The sequence below is a fragment of the Micromys minutus genome (genome assembly GCF_963924665.1).
Source record: "Micromys minutus genome assembly, chromosome: 2".
NCBI classification, from domain to species: Eukaryota; Metazoa; Chordata; class Mammalia; order Rodentia; family Muridae; genus Micromys; species Micromys minutus.
The window spans coordinates 77,220,371-77,234,807 of NC_137971.1; the positions used below are offsets into that span (position 1 = coordinate 77,220,371).

Consider the following 14,437-nt stretch of genomic DNA (forward strand, 5'->3'; position numbering starts at 1 on the left):
AGTCTAACACCCATCTGTAATATGATGGGAAAGAAATGATGGTTCATTTCTAAACACATTCTTAGAATGGAACGTTATAGAGCAATTAAAAAAAGCAAACTTAATAAACATGAAAAAAATATAGATTAACCTCACAAATAAATTGGCTGAGGGAAAGAAACCAGACACAAAAGATAATACATCCTACACCTGAATTCAGAGAAAGAAAGAGAGAGAGAGAGAGAGAGAGAGAGAGAGAGAGAGAGAGAGAGAGAGAGAGAGAGAGAGAGAGAGAGAGATCTGAAAGAGTTAGCAATTTGTGAGATGACACGGCCAGGGGAGGCATGGGTGCCTTCTGCGTGGAGAAAACATTTGTGGTTTCTGTCTAGTGATGGTTACATGTGTGTCTGACATAAACCATGCATCATATATGCTGGATGGAGCAATAGGAGCCATAAGAAAAGAATGAGACTCTCTGGTTTCCCTACTTTCTTCTTCCTCCTCCTCTCTGCTCTCCTCCCTCCCTCCCTCCCTCCCCACCTCTCCTCCCTCCCTTCCTCCCCACCTCTCCTCCTAAGGATATAGTAAAAAAGATGATGCCTACAAGTCAGCATGAGGCTTCTTGTTAAGAAGGCCTCCCCTCTGAAACCTTGATCATCTTCCATCTCATCCTTTAGAAGTTTGGGAAGCATCTGCTCTGTGGCTATGTGAGCCTCCTAGTCTGAGGCATTTCTATGCAGATGCCTAAGCTAACAAAAACAGTATCTGACCCACGTAAATGATTTTCTAAATGTACATTAGAATAGTGGCCTTCCATATATTTTAAGCCATTGTCTTGTGTTATGCTACAAATAAATAAGGAAATAGGAAACACACACACATGCGTGCACACACACACTTAAATAAACACACTCATGCATGTACATAGACACACACATGCATGCACACACGTAGATACATATGTGTGAGGAGGATGGTATTACCTATCATCTGATTTTCTGAGATCTGACATCAAGAGAAGTGCCTCTTTCTTGGGAGAACCACCAACTAGTCCCATCTCTTGAATGTAAGTCATTCATCAATGTATGCATCCCTCTCTCTCCCTAGATCATGAGCTTTGTTAGATGGATGCAAGCTTTTGTCTTGCTTCCTGCTGACTACTGCACATTCATGTGGCTGGGATTTAGCAGAAGTTTTATGAACTGAAACTCAGTTCAATAACCTGGAGTTTGCAAATCCAGAATTTACTGTGAACAACTGATGTAAATAGTCCTCTCTTACCTTTAGAACAGTTTTTGGATCAAACCTTGGCAAAAGATGGATAAATATGCATGCTCCTAATACCCAAGGTTCCAAAAACGAGGCTAAAATGTTCAGTATCCAACCAGTATCTGAGATGGTCCATATTATTTCAGATGTGCCCAGGCCTGTCCAGCTGCTGAAAACACAGAAAGTAGGCACACAGAGATGAGTGTATATCAATAGTGTGGTTCTTGAAGGGCTGTGTTGGGGAAGGGCTAGATATGGGCATACAGTGTGTCTGAAAGTGTGAGAGTGCTTTACAAACTGCTACCCTAGAAGCCACAATTTAGCAGATAACTGGGCTTCACTCTTACCTTCTTCCCAATACTAGGACACTGGCTGGCGAGCAGAATCACCAAGGAAAAGCTAACAGTGTGTGTGTGTGTGTGTGTGTGTGTGTTGATGTATGCATGTGTGAGCATATGAGCATGCAGATATACACATGTATGGAGTGTTCAGGTGTTCTTATCTATCACTCTTCATCTTATTCTTAGAGACAGGGTCTCTCACTAAACCAGACTGGCTGGCCAATGAGCTCTAGGGAGCTCCTACTGACCATGTTCCTCCAGTGCTGGCATTACAGACATTCATCACCACATGTAGCTTTTCTGTGGGCGCTGAAGATCTGAGACCAGGTTCTCACACTTGTACAAGCCCTTCGTTCAGTGAGCCCATGTCCTCATCCTCCAAGTCAACATATGACCGTTTTGCCAACTTCAAGCTCGTTGAGTAGGCTTTGGTTCTCTTTGCTCCAAGTGCCATGAACTGTCTGAACATGACTGCAGTACTGGAAAAACTTGTGTCCTTTCTTTCTCCAGGACAAAATAAGAGGCGTCAACCCCTTGAAAAAGCAGCATGTTGTAGAATAGACAGAAAGAACACACAATCATGTACACCCCCTCCCACACACACTGAAGATGATTGACCTTTTTAGGAAATTAAACATATTGGGACCTATTTGGGATGAGGGTAGTGAAAAGTAATATCTTAGTTTAAAAAGTAATTTATTACATGTCCTTAAAAATTGTACTTTATTTCAACTCATCTATAAATGATTTATGTTGTGTGCAATTATGTGAGTGTGTGTGTTCATGAGGAGGGTACACACTCCTGCGTGTATGTATGTGTCTGTTAAGGCCAGAGATGAGTATCAGGTGTTTTCCTCAGGTTGCCTCTACCTTACATTTTGAGATATTATCTCTCACTACCTGCCCTGGAGTTTACAAATTAGGCTAATCTTGCCAGCCTGGGAGTCTCAGGAGGCCACCATTCACCACCTCTACGAGTTAGCATTACAAATGTGGGCAACCAAACCACTTTTTTAAAATGTGGATTCTGGGGACCACAGTGCAATTGTTTGCGTGACAAGGACTTTATGAGGCTATCCTCCTCACTCCTAATTTAGACTGATTTACTTTTCTGGTACAGCTAACTCACAGGTAGGACATTTATGCTTTAAAATTCTTTTAACATTAAGATATTTCCATTGCAGGAAGGAGTTATGGGAAAAAAAACATAAAGATCGTCTTGTCAGCCATGGGCTCAAGAAGACCTTGGCACTCTATCTTCTGCCTCTACAGGTTATAGAGATTTAGTAATGGAATCAGTGCTGTCATGAGTCTGTGTTCTAGAAACTCCAATAACACAGTTCATCTCATTCCTCTAACAATCTTTTTCACAGATGAATTTGCAAAGTAATTTGTTGCTGGCAAAAAGAAGACATCCAGGAATCTGGGTACTATTAAAGCAAATTGCCAGAGAACCCCAAAACAAGGTAGAGAGCATCTTGGAAAAGGGCTTTTGTACTCCATTACTAGCCATTCATCCTATTCATGTGGTTCACACAAGGAAGAGGTATTGAGACCTTGTTTTGTCTAAAACAAAAATGCTACACCAAGAGTTCCCAGTACGTGAAGCTTTGTTTTTTTAGCCTTCCTTTTAAAATCAATTTTATTGGATGTAGTCTGTATTTACATTTCAAATGTTATCCCCTTTCTATCCTCTCTTATTCCTCCTCTCCTCTTCTTTGATTCCATAAAAATGCTCCCACTCCCAACTGCTCACTCTCACCTCAGCACCATGGCATTCCTCTACACTGGGAAAATGAGCCTTCACTGAACCAAAGGCCTCTCCTCCAATTGATGCTAGACAATGCTGTCCTCTGCTAATTATGCAACTGGAGTGATGGGTCTCTCCATGTGTGCTCATTGGTTGGTGTTTTCCTGAGAGCTCTGGGAAATTTGGTTGGTTGATATTGTTGGTTTTCCCATAGTGTTGCAAACCCTTTCAGCTCCTTCAGTACTTTTTCTAGCTTCTCCACTAGGGTCCCCATGCTCAGTCCTATGGTTAACTGCAAGCATTCTCATCTCTATAAGTATGGCTCTGGAAGAGCCTCTAAGGAGACATCCATGTTAGGCTCCTGTCAGTAAACTTGTCTTGGCATCAGCAATAGTGACTGAGTTTGGTGGCTGCCTATGGGATGGATCCCCAGGTGAGGCAGTCTCTGAATGATCTTTTCTTCAGTCGCTGCTCCACTCTTTGTCCCTGTATTTTCTCCCATGAATATTTTGGTCTTTCTTTTTTTGTGGGATTCATAAGATCTGTGAATGTTTTTCTTGGGTATTCCAAGCTTTTGGGCTAGTATCTGCTTATCAGTGAGTGCATACCATGTGTGTTCTTTTGTGACTGGGTTACCTCACTCAGGATGATAGTTTCTAGTTCCATTCATTTGCCTAAGAATTTCATAAAGTAGTTGTTTTTAATAGCTGAGTACTCCATTGTGTAAATGTACCTCATTTTCTGTATCCATTCCTCTGTTGAAGGACATATGGGTTCTTTCCAGCTTCTGGTTATTACAAATAAGACATAGTGGAATGTGTGTTCCTGTTATTAGTTGGAGTGTCTTTTTGGTATATGCCCAGGAGTAGTAGAGTTGGTCTTCAGGTAGCAATATGTCCAATTTTCTGAGGAACTGACAGACTGATTTCCAGAGTGGTTGTACCAGTTTGCAATCCCACCAACAATAAAGGAGTGCTCCTCTTTCTTCACATCCTTGCCAGCACTGCTACCACCTGAGGTTTTGATGATAGCCATTCTGACTGCTGTGAGGTGGAATCTTAATGTTGCTTTGATTCTTATTTTCCTTATGACTAGGGATGTTGAACATTTTTTAGGTGCTTCTCAGCCATTCTGTATTCCTCATTGTTTAGCTCTGTACCCCATTTTAGTAGAATTATTTGAATCCCTGGAATTTAATTTCTTGAGTTCTTTGTATATATTGGATATTAGCCTCTATCAGATGTAGGATTGGCAAAGATCTTGTCCCATTTTGTCCTAATGATAGTGTCCTTTGCCATACACAAGTTTTGCAATTTCATGAGGTTACATTGTTGATTTCTGATCTTAGAGCATAAGTCATTTGTGTTCTGTTTAGGAAATATTCCCCTGTGTCTATGTGTTCTAAGCTCTTCCCCACTTTTTTTTTTCTATTAGTTTCAGTGTACCTGGATTTATGTGGAGACCTTTGAACCACTTGGACTTAAGCTTTGTACAAGAAATAACAGACTGAATACCTAAACAGAACCCAGAATTTTGCTGCATATAGGAAATTAATCTCAGAGACAAAGGCATACTATCTCAGAGTAAAAGGCTGAAAAAAATTCCAGACAAGTTGTTCCAAGAAACAAACTGGAGTAACCATTCTAATATTGAATAAAATAGATTTTCAATGAAAAGTTATCAAAAAAGACAAGGAAGGACACCACTTCATACTCATCAAAGGAAAATCCATCAAAACAAAGACTCAATCCTGAACATTTTTGCTCCAAATGCAAGGGTACCCACATTTACAAAAGAAACTTTACTAAACATCAAAGCAAATATTACCCAACATACAATAATACTGGGAGACTTCAACATCCCAGTCTCATCAATGGAAACAGAAACTGAACACAGACACAGTGAAACTAGCAGAAGTTATGAACCAAATGGATTTAACAGACATCTATGAAGAACATTTCATTCTAACACAAAAAATATACCTTCTTTTTGGTACCTCATGGAATCTTCGCCAAAAGTGAGCATATAATCCGTCACAAAACAGGCCTCAACAGATACAAGAGGATTGAAATAATCCCATGAATCCTATCAGACAATTATGGACTAAGGCTAGTCTTTAATAACAACAAAAACAACAGAAAACCCACATACACATGGAGGTTGAACAATGCTCTACTCAATGATAACTTAGTCAAGGAAGAAATAATGAAAGAAATTAAAGAAGTTTTAGAATTTAATGAAACTAAGGGGACAACATACCCAAACTTATGGGATACAATAAAAGCAGTGCTAAGAAGAAAACTCATAGCTCTGAGTGCCTCCAAAGAGAAATTGAGAGAGCATAAACTAACAGCTTGACAGTACACCTGAAAGCTCTAGAATAAAAAGAAGCAGATACACCCAAGAGGACATTAGGAAATAACCAAACTCGCAACTGAAATCAACCAAGTAGAAACAAACAAACAAACAAACAAAACAAAACAAAACAAAAACTCCTATACAAAGAATCAACAAAACCATGAGCTGATTCTTTCAGAAAAACAAAATAGATAAATCCTTAGCCAGACTAACCAGAGTATTCAAATTAACAAAATCAGAAATGAAAAGGAGACATAACAACAAAAACTGAGGTGATTAAAAAAATTATAAGATCCTACTACAAAAGCCTATACTCAACCAAACTGGAAAATCTGGAGGAAATTGACCATTTTCTAAATATATACCAGATACCAAAGTTAAATCAGGATCAGATAAACCATCTAAAAAGTCCCATAACTCTTAAAGAAATAGAAAAAGTCATCAAAAGGTTCCCAATCCCCTTCAAAAACAATTCCAGGACAACATGGTTTTAGTGTAGAATTCTATTAGACCTTCACAGAAGACCTAATACTAATACTCTCCAAACAATTCCACAAAGTAGAAACAAAAGGAACATTTTCCTATTAATTCTTCAAAGCCACAATTATGCTTATACCTAAACCACACAAAGACCCTTCAAAGAAAGAGAATTTTATACCAATTTTCCTCATGAACATTAATGCAAAAATATTCAATAAAATTCTTGTAAACCGAATCCAAGAACACATCAAAATGATTATTCACCATGATCAAGTAGGCTTCATTTCAGGGATGGAGGGATGGTGTAATATATTGAAATCCATCATCGTAATCCACTATATAAATAAACTCAGTGAAAAACACCACATGATCATCTCATTAGATGCTGAGAAAGCATTTGACAAAATTCAACACACCTTCATGATAAAAGTCTTGAAAAAATCAGGAATTCAAGGCCCATACCTCAACATAGTAAAAGCAATATATAGCAAACAAACAGCCATCATCAAACTAAATGGTGAGAAACTTAAAGCAATCCCACTAAAATTAGGGACTAGACAAGGCTGCCCACTCTCCCCCTACCTATTCAATGTAGTACTGGAAGTCCTGACCAGAGCAATTAGACAACAAAAGGAGGTCAAAGGGATAAAAATTGGAAAGGAAGAAGTCAAAATATCACTATTTGTAGATGATGTGATTGCATACTTAAGTGACCCCAAAAATTCCACCAGAGAACTCCTAGAGCTAATAAACAACTTCAGAAAAGTGGCTGGATATAAAATTAACTCAAACAAAACAGTAGTCTTTCTCCACTCAAAGGATCAACAAGCTGAGAAAGAAATTAAAGAAATGACACCCTTCACAATAGTTATAAATAATATGAAATACCTTGGTGTAACTCTAACTAAGCTAGTGAAAGATCTGTATGACAAGAACTTAAGTATCTGAAGAAAAGAATTAAATAAGATCTCAGAAGATGGAAACATCCCCCATGCTCATGGATTGGCTGGATTAATATAGTAAAAATGGCCATTTTGCCAAAAGCAATCTACAGATTCAATGCAATCTCCTTCAAAATCCCAACTCAATTCTTCATAGTTAGAATTGCAAATTCATCTGGAATAACAAAAACCCAGCATAGTGAAAATTATCCTCAACAATAAAAGAACTGGGGGAATCACCATTCCTGACCTCAAGCTGTATTACACAGCAATAGTGATAAAAACTGCATGGTATTGGTACAGAGACAGGCAGGTACATCAATGGAATAGAATTGAAGACCCAGAAATGAACCCACACACCTATGGTCACTTGATCTTTGACAAAGGAGCTAAAAACGTTCAATGGAAAAAAGACAGCATCTTCAACAAATGGTGCTGGTTCAACTGGCATATCGAAGAATGAGAATAGATCCTTTTTTATCTCCTTTTTAGCCTTTTTGTAAGGTTGTCTTTCTCAAAGTCTCCAGGGAAGATCAGACCTGACATCAGAACAATTGTTATTAATCTATAGAAGGAAAAGTCTCAGCTTACCCAGCATCCATCTTGGCCTTGATGCCCAGGCTGCAATGGGTGTGTTCTGCCATCTTGGGAGGGCCACTGGTCCCACTAGTAAAGTAGATGGCAGCCGCTTCTTGGCTTCCAGTTTCCACACACTGATGAACCGTGGATGCATTCCTACAGGAACCAGAAGGTCAATGTCTCAGATCTAGCCTGAATACTGATGAAACTGAAGACTACGACTCATCTTCTCTCAGTAGCCCTCAGACTGGCAAGGGCAAGTGAGATGACCTGTCTCTGAAGGGAAGCCCTTGAGTAGCAAAACTGATGGATTCCTGAGTGAGTCAGACACTTAGCACTCTGTTAACTATGTGGGTTTGTGTAAGTCACTTAACTTCTGTGAGTCTCACTCTCTGTATCTATGAAATGGGGTCAGAAAAAAACCTATCTTAGAGAGTTTAGTGAGAAAGGTAATACTACATCAAAGAAAGCCAGAGCTTAATGTTAATTCAATTGCCACAGAATAATACCAGGAGCACAGAAGGTGGGCAGATAGTTTTCCAAGTGATTTTTTAAAAAAATTACTTATTTGTATTTTATGCGTATGGGTGTTTTGCCTGCATTTATGTATATGCACAATGTGTCTATGTTTATTGTGAAGGCCTGAAGAAGGTATTGGATCCCCTGGAGCTGGAGTTACAGAAAGTTGTTAATCTGCCATGTAGATGTTAGAAATTAAACCCAGGTCCACAGGAAGAGCAGAGCTAGTCTCTCTAGTACCCCACGTGACTTCTTGACACCCACTTTTATTCTATGGAAGAACCCACAATCTTTCTAGTGTCTTGAATTTGAATCTCTAAAAGCTGGTATTTTATTATTTATTTTATAAAAATTATTTCAAAGATCATGACAGAAGAAAGGGAAAACAATCTTTATGTTCTCCCTAAATGTTTTCTAAGTCTCTAATGGATGGATTTCAGACATGTGGTGAGAATTCCATTTATCTACCCAGCCTTGATATGAAATTCTGGAAGGATCACTATTCTGAGAAGTGTCTCCTAGAGATACAGAATGTGGGAAGAGCCTGAAAGTCAGTATACCAGGTATCTTTGAGGGGTTGTCTTGTATACTGTTGAACTCACATCACATTTGATCTTTGGCTGTGGTGAATAGTTCTAGATGCCTTTTAACCCATTCAGTATGCAATGTGTGTATGTATATTTGTGTATTTGTATGTGCCTGTGTAGTGTGTTTATGTACATTTTATGTGCCTCTGCCATGTATCTGTCTGTCTGTATGTATACATATGGGCCTGTACAGTGTGTGTGTGTGTGTGTGTGTGTGTGTGTGTGTGTGTGTGTGATATACTCATGTATGTGCCAAGCACACACCCACATGTGAACACTCAAAAGGAACAGGTGTCTCCTGCTGTCTCTCTGCAATATTACCTTAAGACAAGGTCTCTCAATGAATCGGAATCTTAGCTTAAGGCAAGGCTAGTCTAGCCTGTGAACTTATGAGGTCTGTCTGTCTTTACCTCCCAATACTAGAGTTACAGGCATGTGCAGCCATGCTGGCTTTTTATGTGGATGCTGAGTATTTAAATTAGGTCTCATTCTTGTACAGCAAGTGCTCTGATCTACTGTGTGACATCCTGAGGCCCTGATTCCCCGGGGATTTATTTTAATGCTAATGTGGTATGAGACTCTAAGCCTCAAAGTATAAAAGCTCAGCCTTGAGAGGTAAGATAATAATGTTTCTTCTAACCATCAACAAATAAATTCCAGCCCTTTGTTAGAAAATCCTTGGGGATGCCAAGACCCCACCCACCATTGGAGTGAGTCTATACTGAACACTTGCATTTGCTTTTCTTCCTTCTATGTCTCAGTCTCCTTAGACTTACACTGTACAATTTCTTGGTTGGATTTCTAGTTTGGGTGAAAACCTGGCTAAGGCAAGAGATACTTACTTTAGCAGTGCCTTGAAGTTTAGCCATCCTTCCCGATTTTTTTCAGACACCAGCAACTTGATCTTCAGAGAAGAGCAGTCAGGGGCCACAGCGTCCACCTCCTGAGCCACTTCATCCCCGGCCACAATGGCCTTGGCCTTGGATGACTGCAGCCTGTAGAGTATGTCTGTGGATTTCATCTGGATGGTTCCAGGCATGAAAACAAGGCCTGAAGAAGTCAAAAAATTTAAAGAGAGCTAAGAAAGGAATTGTCTTCTTCCCCAAAGAAGGGCCGCACACAGCCATGGGGCCAGCAGGAAGGGCAAGCAAGAAGAACAGTAGAGAATAAATACAGCACATTCTCTGGGGACTTTGGGGAGTAGAGGAGGCTGCAGTTCTAGGCCACCCATTTCCTTCACAAGGGAGAGTGTCCATCCTGTGTGGGCAGTTACTAACCAGTCCGCATGCAGCCCAGGGTAATCAGCCACCACTCTGGGACTCGGGGAAGCACTACTGCCACACGGTCCCCACGCTGCAGGCCACAGGCCCCCGAGAGAACGTTGGCCGTCTGTTTACTGATTTCACTCAGTTCTTGGAAGTTCCACTTTAGTTCTTTCCCACTGCCATTCATCCACCATAGGGCTGGACCTGGAGGTCTCTTGCCAGCCTGAAGAAAGAGAAGGCCTGGTGATCAGAAGACTTAAGGGGACACAGCAGGTAGGACACAGGAACATGTTGGGATAATCTTCTTGTGCACTGTGTAAAGGTTGTCTTTGTGTTATCCAGATGTTGGTTTCTGTACCAGCCATGTTGTTTTTATAAAGCATCACCTATCTCTGTGTTTTGTAAAACATCTTCTCTATCATTTTGATTGGTTTAATAGAGAGCTGATGGCCTATAGAAGGACAGGAGGGGACAGATGGAACATCCAGGCAGAGATAGGAACTCTGGGAAAGAACCAAGTGTGAGTAGACATGGGGAGGGGAGCTTTGCCCTGCTGGACACAGGGGTGGAAGGAACAGGTGTGAGAATCATGTGAGAGAGAGCTGATAGGCCATGTGGAACTGTTTCAGAGTATAGATGGTTAAGTTACACATGCTGGTGGGAACAAGGCCTAATCTTTCATTAATAATAAAGGTCCCCATGTCATTATTGGGGGCTGGGAGGTCAAGATGATCTGGTGATAGGAACACAGCAAATAAAACAAATTGCAAGTCTCAGGGGCAGGCCTGTGGATTGGAGGACATGCGCACACCATTAAAAAGTGTTGAAAACCCTCGAGTTATTTCTAAAATGTGGGTTGGGCCTATTAATACAACAGAGATTTTTAATACGCGTATTTAAAGAAATAACAGCTCCAACACATTATATATTACTGTGATAGATAATGTGATTGACAGCTGGATTAGCTTAGGATGCCCAAGAGATAAGTAAAGGATATCTCTCAGGCATCCTTTGGGATTCCATGTTTGTCATGTAAATGGTAGGACAAGTTCCACTCCCCACAACGCATTACCAAAGAGCAGGTCGTGGTGGCGCACACTCATAATTCAGGCACTGGGAAGGTGTCTGTGGCTTGCTCTTGAGTCAGTCTGATTTATTTGATGAGCTCCTGGTCAGTGAGAGAGGTCATCTCAAACCCCAAAGTGATGGATGTGAGAAAAGGTACCTGAGGTTGACCTCTGGTGTCCACTTGCACTCATACATTGTAAACATGTATGCATGTGTGTGCATTAGTGCATACTGTGCATACATATGCACAGAGACAAAGGGACTTGTGTTGTCAGGCGTCACCCTTGTCATGTATATATATATATATATATATATATATATATATATATATATATATATAACTAGTTGTATAAGGATAACCAATGATACAAGCTGAGGAGGGCTTCTCAGTGACACACATCCCTTTGGGTTGCTCATGCTCCTGTAACTCCTTACCTACATTTTTGTAACTAACCATAAAGGCTCATTGTTTCACCAATCTTGACTTAGATCAGATCAGTTCCTTGGCCTGTCATTCCCAAGTAGAGTCATGCAACAACGTTGGATCTGTGTTCCATCATCAACATAGAGGATGATGGTACAATCGCTGTGCTAAGGTTGTGTCATAGAGCCAGGACTTCTGAATGTCATTGTCACAGCTCCCTTTGGGTATCCCTGTTTGGTTGCCTTGCTGGTTAAGGCAGCTTTTCTCCTTCCTTAGCCTGGATGAGCCAGTTCAGCCTCTTGAATTGTATTTCTGGTAAAGGTAGTGGTGAGCTGGTAGTGAATGAATCTCATAGATGGAAAAGAGACTTGGAGGTTTCTACATCTCTGTCCCTACCCCGAACTCATCTCTTGGGCTGAAGCCCTTTTCTACTCTGTTGAGTGGGCATCTTGTACACTTTGATGGCAGGGACATATGGCCTAGTTTTCTGAGAAGACTAGCTAAGCCTTGAGTGTTAGTTTCTTTCTGTGATCATGTTAAACACCTTAATGTATCTCTTAGCTTGTACATTAGAGGATTCTGTCAATATCTGTTGACTGTGTTGACTCTGAGCATGTGTAAGGTGAGGCAGAGAGTCACAGCAGTAGGAGTGTGGGACAGAGGCTACTTACTCTCTGACAGATAAGAGGCAAAGAGAGAAGCAGAGACCACTGACAAAGCAAAACTTCAGGGTTATGTCCTCCGTGACCTGCTCCCTCTAGTCCTATTAGATAAAGCCTCTACCACCTCCAAAACCATCATCACCAGCATGAGACCAAATGTTTAAACTGATCCTATGGGGTCGCTGTTGTAACAGAGCCTCAGACCTTAGCACAACTGACTCCATGCTGAAAGTACTACTCAGGCTGTAAAACTCAGCATGTAGACAGAAACACGAAACACTTGCCAAAAGTCAAAGGCATAATCAGTCAAAGTCTGTATTATTCTGGGAAAGTCTTAAAATGTGCTAACCTTGCTCTTTAGCTTCTGTAGTTTTCTCTTCTGGCTAGCTGTTCTTACTGACTGAAGTATGCCAACCTAGAGCATGGTCGGTTTGTTTTCTTTCTTTCTTTCTTTCTTTCTTTCTTTCTTTCTTTCTTTCTTTCTTTCTTTTTTTTTTTTTTTTTTTTTTTTGTGTGTGCTTAGAAGCTCACCCTTAGAATGACTCAGGGATACACTGGGATCCTGAACACCCAGTGTAGCTGTGGCTGGCTATAAAGACTTTCTATTATCTGAGACCCATGCCTGAGCAGTCTTCTCTGGTGAATACATCACAATGTTTCTGAAAGCCCAAGAGAAATCCCAGAGACCATACCTCAAGTTACCAGGGTCTCAGAGCCCCTTACAAAAAGAAAGAGTGCAGTTCTCAGGGGGGTCCTGGAGGAGTGTAAAACTTGAGATATTCCAGGACCCCCGGGACTCCTTTTGATTCAATTGCTGCCTATCTCTTCAGAGGGGCCTGACACCTCCACCACAATAAGAAACAAATTGGAAAATCAACTTATCTGTCACCTCCAGAGGTAAGTCTGGTTAAGATGCCTTCTGTTTGAACACAGGAGAGGAGGACCATGGCTGCTGATCCCAGGGTGCAGGATCTGTGTGAGAGTCCTCCCCTCCTGTCTGCTCAGATGTATGAATGTGTGGTGGCCACCTCCGGGTTGCTCCCCCACCCCCTGTGTGTGTGTGTGTGTGTGTGTGTGTGTGTTTCTATGTGTTTGTCTTTGTGTGTCCCTGTGTGGGCACACTTCTGTTTGTCTTTCTATGTGTTTCTGCCAGATCTGTTTCTTTGCATTGACCAGTGGCTTTCCCTTGTCCCTGCTTAAGAACTATGCCCCATCCTTTTGGGGACCTAAATCCTCTTGCTTCTGCCAGGTCACTCAAAGAATCCCCAAAAGACACTCCTGTCCCCCGCGCTTGCCTGTTTTGTTGCCAGACTCCTGTTCTTGGTCAGGACTAGTCCCTGCATGGAGGCAGGAAGGAGCCAGGTGTCTCATCCAGGGTTCCTGCCATCTAAGATGAAAACACACAAGGAGAGAAAGAGTCTCCTAGGCAAGAGTGCCTTCTGCTCTGTGCCTGCTCTAAGAGGCCTCAGGGAAGGTAAAAAAAATTCCTCTGGGCTGAGCCAGAAGGAAAAAACAAAGTTCTACTCCTTTTTCCATTATGATTTATGTCTCCCGTTTTAACCAGTGGTCCATAAAACCCCTTATTCCATGAAAAAAGTAAAAACAAACAAATGCATGCTCCTGGGCTGAGCGAGGGGATCACTACCAGACAACAGCCTGGATAAAATGGATTTTTTTTCCTTCTGTCTATTTAACACTGACCATACAGACTTTAAACAACTTTCACTAGGCCCTTTTTAAAGGATTAAAGATAGCTACTAAAAAGATGTCTTTTGTTGCCTACTCGTCCCCAGATGTTAAAAAAAGAAAGTTAAAAAAATGTTAAGGTACAGCTGAGTCCCAGTTGGTGGAAGTCCCTTCAAGGGTGTTTAACAATAGAGAGCTGAGTGCGACAAGATCTTTTATATAACTAAAAGCCACTGTCCTGTTCTCTTGTGATGAAACACAAGTAAGACTTACAGATAAGCAGCAAAGTTTGGGTGTCTTACCCTCCCATAGGGGATTAATCAATACCTTAGGACTGGCCCAACCCCAAGCTCCTATAATTGTTCAACTACCCAGTTCAGCTACCTGTTTCCAAATTAAACAAAACCCAGTGACCCTGGACACATGGGGGAAATTGCAGTGTATATTGCCTAGTTTAAAGAGACAGGCATCTTGGCGCCCAGCCAGTCACCTTGGATTCTACCTCTCCTGCCTGTGAAGAAACCTGGGA

General features: G+C 41.1%; 1 protein-coding gene across 2 annotated transcripts in view; it reads right to left on the reverse strand.

Annotated features, from left to right (window-relative positions):
- Window positions 1-14,437, reverse strand: part of LOC308416708 (acyl-coenzyme A synthetase ACSM2, mitochondrial) — a gene marked incomplete at both ends in the record, with an annotated part of 35,047 nt that overhangs the window by 16,256 nt on the left and 4,354 nt on the right. For both annotated transcript variants that reach the window (XM_080911764.1, XM_080911763.1), the window contains 4 exons: window positions 1,261-1,417; window positions 7,710-7,853; window positions 9,646-9,853; window positions 10,081-10,291. In XM_080911764.1, the coding sequence (XP_080767890.1) occupies window positions 1,261-1,417; window positions 7,710-7,853; window positions 9,646-9,853; window positions 10,081-10,291 (720 nt within the window). The remainder of the gene's footprint in view (window positions 1-1,260; window positions 1,418-7,709; window positions 7,854-9,645; window positions 9,854-10,080; window positions 10,292-14,437) is intronic.